The sequence below is a fragment of the Scaptodrosophila lebanonensis genome, unplaced genomic scaffold, assembly GCF_003285725.1.
Source record: "Scaptodrosophila lebanonensis strain 11010-0011.00,11010-0021.00 unplaced genomic scaffold, SlebRS2 tig00000526-arrow-arrow-pilon, whole genome shotgun sequence".
Lineage (NCBI taxonomy): Eukaryota > Metazoa > Arthropoda > Insecta > Diptera > Drosophilidae > Scaptodrosophila > Scaptodrosophila lebanonensis.
Genome location: NW_022060697.1, coordinates 19410 through 26718, shown reverse-complemented (window position 1 = coordinate 26718; position 7309 = coordinate 19410). Strand labels below are relative to the sequence as shown.

The window sequence follows — 7309 nt, the reverse complement described above, 5'->3', positions numbered from 1 at the left end:
ACCGAGTATGCAGTTTTATTTATATTCTTTTTTTGATTTTAGAAACCTAGTTATAAGTCAATTAATCAATCGAAATGTGGATTTTTCAAACAAACTTTACAGTTCGTTTTACCCCCTTTGGAGCTAGAATTTTCCAAATCCCCTTCGTAGTGCACACCTACACTATGATAGGATACTTGAGCCCAAACTTCAGCTTCCTAGCTTTTACGATTTGGGCTGTGGGCTGTTGACGTTGTTTCCTTTTGCCCCCATAATTCAGTCTGTTTGTCCTAGACAAGTTTCAAAATACCGAGTATGCAGAATTATTTATGTTAGGTATTCGATACCTTGTTAAGTATTATTGTAAAAGTGTCACCTGGTCACATTGATCTTGTGCCCTTTAGCTACACATTTTGAATTGTAACACATTCTGGAAATATACGCGGCCTGATACACAACAGAATTGGCGACGAGGAAAATAAAAGTTAGGAAAATAAAAGTTAAGAAAATAAAAGTTAAAGAAGAACAAATAAATGACCAGCATGACTACAGCAGCACCTATAACTCCACAATTTTATCACATGATAAGCATACCCGAGTTTGTGCCAAACAGTGAAACGTTTGCAATTTGGAAAGAAAAATTTGAAATACACATGTGCGAGCAAAGTGTGAGTGAAGAAAATGCAAAAAAGTCAACGTTGTTGAAATCAATTGGAACAGGCCCGTATGGTGTATTACACAGTTTATGCAGTCCAGATTCACCTGTATCAAAGTCATACAAGGAAATTTGCGAAATACTTTCAACGCACTACACACCACCTACACTTGTTTTTCGAGAACGAAAAAAGTTTCATATGGCAGTCAAAGGCGAAAATGAGACAATTGCAGAATGGTATGCCCGTTTAAAACAGTTGGCATGTAGCTGTAAATTTGGTGTCTATTTGGAAGCATTCGTACTTAACCAATTTGTGATGAGTCTTCCTAATGCAATATTTGAACGCATGTGCGAAGAAGATGAACGTCTATCTCTTTCTGACGCACTAAGAAAGGCAATGATAATGGAGACCAAAGATTTTGCAAAGAGGACAGGAGAGAACATCAGTTACGTGAACAGAAGCAGCGCAAATCAAAGAAAAAAGCGAAACTGCAACAATAGAAACAACGGCAGTTATGACACTGGAAGTTTCAAGGGCAACGGAAGATCACATGGGATGAACTTCAAAAGCAGTAGCAGCGACGGTAGTGACGGCGACGCAGGCAGAGGCAAAAAGCAGCAGAAATTCTGTGTGCACTGTGGTTGGAAAAATCATCGATCTGAAGAGTGCAAGTACAAACATCTAAATTGTCACACTTGTGGGAAGAAGGGTCATTTGGCGAGCGTATGTAATTCAAAACGAATAAATTGCGTATCGAATTTACAATCTGAAGATCCTATGTTAGATACTAAGCTAAATGAATTTAATTTTTCTGTATTTAGCGTGGCACCAACTTCTTCTGGTGAGGTTTACGTGTTACCGGTTACAATTGATGGTTGCAACATGAACGTCACTTGCGATACTGGAGCATCTTGTACAATTATTCCATATTCAGTTTATGAGAAGGCAGTGATGAAGAAGCCGCTCAGAGAATGTAATGTTCCGTACATGGACTACAATGGTCGTCTTATTGAAATTGTCGGTGAGTACGATGCAACAATTGAATATCGAGGCATAAGAAAAGAAATGGTTATAGTAGTTGCGAAAACAATGAGTCCAGCTTTACTTGGTAGAACATTTTTGAGATCGTTTAATTTTGAATTAGTTCAAGTTAACAATGTTAGCGAAAGTGAACAATTCTCTGTACTTACAAAACAAATAAAAAGTGAATTTGCAGATGTGTTTAGACCCGAATTAGGTTCTTTTAATGGGAGCAAAATTATGTTACAAATAGCGGAAAACACCAAGCCAATATTTTTCAAGCCTAGGCCGCTACCATTAGCATGGAAAGACCGCGTTGAACAAAAATTACGCGCTTTGATTGAGTTAGGAGTGTTAGAACAAGTTGATAGTTCTGATTGGGGAACCCCATTGGTTCCGATTCTTAAGCCAGATGGTGATATAAGAATTTGTGGAGACTACAAAGTTTCCGTAAATAGATCATTAGTCGATGTACGATATCCGTTACCACGAATTGATGATATTTTTGCAGCACTTCAAGGAGGCGTATTATACACTAAACTTGATTTAAGCAATGCTTATAACCAGTTGCACCTAGATGAGCAATCTCAGTTGTTGTGCACATGGAGCACACATATTGGACTTTTAAAAGTCAAACGATTACCTTTTGGTATAAAAACAGCAGCAGCAATATTCCAAAAGACAATGGAATGTTTATTCCAAGGAATAAAAGGAGTCGTAGTTTATCAGGACGACATTACAGTAACAGGAAGCAATCTTCAAGAACACATTTCAAATTTAAAAACAGTTCTTAGCAAGCTGAAATCAGCCGGACTAACTTTAAATGCAAACAAATGTGAATTTTTCAAATCTAAAATTCGTTACTTAGGGTTCTCAATAGACAGGTACGGATTAAGCAAAAATGTTGATAGAGTTTCCAGCGTTTTACTAGCACCCACACCTAAAAATGTATCTGAATTACGAGCATTCATTGGAATGGTGAATTATTATTCAAAGTTTGTTAAAAACTTCGCACAGATAATGAGTCCATTATATGTACTTTTGCAGAAAGATTCAAAATTTGTTTGGACAGTTGAATGTAACAAAGCATATGAGAGAATTAAAAGTGAGATAACTTCAGAACAAGTCTTAGTGCATTATGACGCAAACTTGCCTATTGTCTTAACGACTGATGCCAGTAGTAATGCCGTATCTGGCGTACTAGCATATAGATTTGCTGATGGTCTTAAACCGATAGCATTTGTTTCCAGAGCCTTATCAAAAAGTGAAATTAATTATAGCACACTGGATAAGGAAGCTCTCGCGATTGTATATAGTGTAATGAAGTTGAAACAATACCTTCTAGGGATCAAGTTCATCTTGAGAACTGATCATAAGCCCCTCTTGGGAATATTTGGAGATAAAAAAGGATTGCCACTTATGGCGTCTGCACGCTTGCAGAGGTGGGCTTTAATATTGTCAGGATTTCAGTACACAGTTGAACACATAAAGGGTTCATTAAACGAGGCTGACGGACTTTCAAGGATGCCTCAGTTATACAAATCAAACGAAGATGAGGAATACAATTATATTAACTTCATTCAATCTGATATACCGTTTAAATTGAATTTCAAGAGTATTGCTCGTGAAACAAGGCATGATTCAATCCTTTCAAAGGTGTGCGAAGCCATTAAAATTGGATCGCTACAAAAATTAAACAAGGCTGAATTCTCAAATTTCATAAATAAAGCAAATGAGCTAACAGTTGAGTACGATTGTATCTTATGGGGTCATCGTGTAATAGTTCCAACAAAACTTAGGAATCAAGTTTTACAAGAGTTCCACAAATCTCATTTAGGAATGGTGAAAACAAAAATGTTAGCACGCTCATACGTATGGTGGCCAAATATGGATTTAGAAATTGAAAATTTAATAAGAGAATGTATCGCATGTCAGGAATCACAACCAAGTCCAGAAAAGTCTACTTTGATACCGTGGAAATCAAATGGTCAGGTATGGAGTAGAATACACGTAGATTTTGCAGGACCAATAAATAATTTTTATTTATTGATATGTGTAGATTCTTTCTCTAAATGGGTAGAAGTTTTTAAAACAAAGGAAATTACGTCATCGTTTACAATAAAAACCTTAAGAGAATTATTTTGTAGATATGGTCTAGTTGATGTATTAGTGTCTGATAATGGTAGACAATTTACTTCAGAGGAATTTCGCATTTTCATGGCCAACAATGGCATAAAGCATGTTTTGACAGCTCCCGGTCATCCAGCGACAAATGGCCAAGCTGAAAACTTTGTAAAGACTGTAAAAAAATCAATAAATGCAAGCATTAAAGTTAACAGCAATTCTAGTTTTGACATAATCCTGAATAGATTTTTAATAGATTACAGAAACACGATTCATTGCACGACCGGCGAATCGCCAGCCAAACTTTTCTTTGGTAGACAACTAAAGACCAGATTTTCGTTTTTAAAACCTCCAATTGTACATGATCAAATAAGCAAAAAGCAGGAGGATAGTGTCATGAGTTACAGAGGTAATCGCGACATAAGATTTAAAGAAGGTCAAAAGGTTATGGTCAGGGACTATAAAAATCCTAACAAGGCAAGTTGGACTCAAGCAACAGTTAGCCAACAATTGGGACCTCGATCTTATTGTTGTATCTTAACTCATAACAATCGTGAAATAAAACGACATTTAAATCAAATTAGAAATCAAGAAAGCAAACACATTGCAACAGAAAAACGAGATAATCAAATCGAAAGTGATTGTTCAAGTGAAACTAAAAGTCAAAATGACACTGTAATTCCTTCTGAACCAACACCAACCAGAAGACAGCTAAGACCACGTATAGAGGGAAAGGTTGTTAAGCCTTCCACTTAAAAATTAATAATAGAAAATGAAACTTATGAATCAAATATTTGCAATTAAGAAAACAAAATGAAATGTATTAAGTTGAATTTAGACCTGAATTTATGATGAAATCTCTATTGAACTCCATGAATAATTGTTTTGTTAATTGTTAAATATCTCATAATGTTAAACATGTATCAATGCAAATGTATATATTTTATTGAGTGTTATGACAAAGCTAAGGAGAGGCATGTTAGGTATTCGATACCTTGTTAAGTATTATTGTAAAAGTGTCACCTGGTCACATTGATCTTGTGCCCTTTAGCTACACATTTTGAATTCTAACACATTCTGGAAATATACGCGGCCTGATACACAACAATTTATATTCTTTTTTTGATTTTAGAAACATAGTTTTAGTTCGATTAACCAATCGAAATGTGGATTTTTCAAGCAAACTTTACAGCTCGTTTTCCCCCCTGTTTCCTTTTGCCTCCATAATTCAGTCTGTTTGTCCTAGACAAGTTTCAAAATACCGAGTATGCAGTTTATTTATATTCTGTTTTTGATTTTAGAAAGCTAGTTTTAAGTCAATTAATCAATCGAAATGTGGATTTTTCAAACAAACTTTACAGCTCGTTTTCCCCCCTTTGCAGCTAGAATTTTCCAAATCCCCTTCGTAGTGCACACCTACACTGTGATAGGATACATGAACCCAAACTTCAGCTTCCTAGCTTTTACGGTTTGGGCTGTGGGCTGTGAGCTGTTGACGTAGTTTCCTTTTGCCCCCATAATTCAGTCTGTGCGTCCTAGACAAGTTTCAAAATACCGAGTATGCAGATTTATTTATATTCTTTTTTTGATTTTAGAAACCTAGTTTTAAGTCAATTAATCAATCCAAATGTGGATTTTTCAAACAAACTTTACAGTTCGTTTTACCCCCTTTGGAGCTAGAATTTTCCAAATCCCCTTCGTAGTGCACACCTACACTATGATAGGATACTTGAGCCCAAACTTCAGCTTCCTAGCTTTTACGATTTGGGCTGTGGGCTGTTGACGTTGTTTCCTTTTGCCCCCATAATTCAGTCTGTTTGTCCTAGACAAGTTTCAAAATACCGAGTATGCAGAATTATTTATGTTAGGTATTCGATACCTTGTTAAGTATTATTGTAAAAGTGTCACCTGGTCACATTGATCTTGTGCCCTTTAGCTACACATTTTGAATTGTAACACATTCTGGAAATATACGCGGCCTGATACACAACAGAATTGTCGACGAGGAAAATAAAAGTTAGGAAAATAAAAGTTAAGAAAATAAAAGTTAAAGAAGAACAAATAAATGACCAGCATGACTACAGCAGCACCTATAACTCCACAATTTTATCACATGATAAGCATACCCGAGTTTGTGCCAAACAGTGAAACGTTTGCAATTTGGAAAGAAAAATTTGAAATACACATGTGCGAGCAAAGTGTGAGTGAAGAAAATGCAAAAAAGTCAACGTTGTTGAAATCAATTGGAACAGGCCCGTATGGTGTATTACACAGTTTATGCAGTCCAGATTCACCTGTATCAAAGTCATACAAGGAAATTTGCGAAATACTTTCAACGCACTACACACCACCTACACTTGTTTTTCGAGAACGAAAAAAGTTTCATATGGCAGTCAAAGGCGAAAATGAGACAATTGCAGAATGGTATGCCCGTTTAAAACAGTTGGCATGTAGCTGTAAATTTGGTGTCTATTTGGAAGCATTCGTACTTAACCAATTTGTGATGAGTCTTCCTAATGCAATATTTGAACGCATGTGCGAAGAAGATGAACGTCTATCTCTTTCTGACGCACTAAGAAAGGCAATGATAATGGAGACCAAAGATTTTGCAAAGAGGACAGGAGAGAACATCAGTTACGTGAACAGAAGCAGCGCAAATCAAAGAAAAAAGCGAAACTGCAACAATAGAAACAACGGCAGTTATGACACTGGAAGTTTCAAGGGCAACGGAAGATCACATGGGATGAACTTCAAAAGCAGTAGCAGCGACGGTAGTGACGGCGACGCAGGCAGAGGCAAAAAGCAGCAGAAATTCTGTGTGCACTGTGGTTGGAAAAATCATCGATCTGAAGAGTGCAAGTACAAACATCTAAATTGTCACACTTGTGGGAAGAAGGGTCATTTGGCGAGCGTATGTAATTCAAAACGAATAAATTGCGTATCGAATTTACAATCTGAAGATCCTATGTTAGATACTAAGCTAAATGAATTTAATTTTTCTGTATTTAGCGTGGCACCAACTTCTTCTGGTGAGGTTTACGTGTTACCGGTTACAATTGATGGTTGCAACATGAACGTCACTTGCGATACTGGAGCATCTTGTACAATTATTCCATATTCAGTTTATGAGAAGGCAGTGATGAAGAAGCCGCTCAGAGAATGTAATGTTCCGTACATGGACTACAATGGTCGTCTTATTGAAATTGTCGGTGAGTACGATGCAACAATTGAATATCGAGGCATAAGAAAAGAAATGGTTATAGTAGTTGCGAAAACAATGAGTCCAGCTTTACTTGGTAGAACATTTTTGAGATCGTTTAATTTTGAATTAGTTCAAGTTAACAATGTTAGCGAAAGTGAACAATTCTCTGTACTTACAAAACAAATAAAAAGTGAATTTGCAGATGTGTTTAGACCCGAATTAGGTTCTTTTAATGGGAGCAAAATTATGTTACAAATAGCGGAAAACACCAAGCCAATATTTTTCAAGCCTAGGCCGCTACCATTAGCATGGAAAGACCGCGTTGAAC

General features: G+C 36.4%; 2 protein-coding genes across 2 annotated transcripts; both read left to right on the top strand.

The window, feature by feature from the left end:
* The first annotated feature begins 693 nt into the window (after window positions 1-693).
* Window positions 694-4843, top strand: LOC115630372. The gene is made up of 3 exons (XM_030526904.1): window positions 694-1362; window positions 1457-1481; window positions 4831-4843. The coding sequence occupies exons 1-3, from the start codon at window positions 834-836 to the stop codon at window positions 4841-4843; spliced, it is 567 nt and encodes a 188-aa protein (XP_030382764.1). The 5' UTR covers window positions 694-833.
* A 1182-nt stretch (window positions 4844-6025) lies between these two features.
* LOC115630374 lies at window positions 6026-6813 on the top strand (the record flags this gene model as incomplete). Its single annotated transcript, XM_030526905.1, has 2 exons — window positions 6026-6694; window positions 6789-6813. Coding segments are annotated over exons 1-2 (554 nt in total), but the record flags the coding sequence as incomplete, so codon positions are not given.
* Window positions 6814-7309: the final 496 nt, after the last annotated feature.

Coding starts and splice junctions, on each gene's coding strand:
- LOC115630372 (XM_030526904.1), top strand. CDS start 834: ATGGCAGTCAAAGGCGAAAATGAGACAATTGCAGAATGGTATGCCCGT. Junction 1,363..1,456: donor GGGTCATTTGGCGAGCGTAT/GTAATTCAAAAC, acceptor TTCTGTATTTAG/CGTGGCACCAACTTCTTCTG.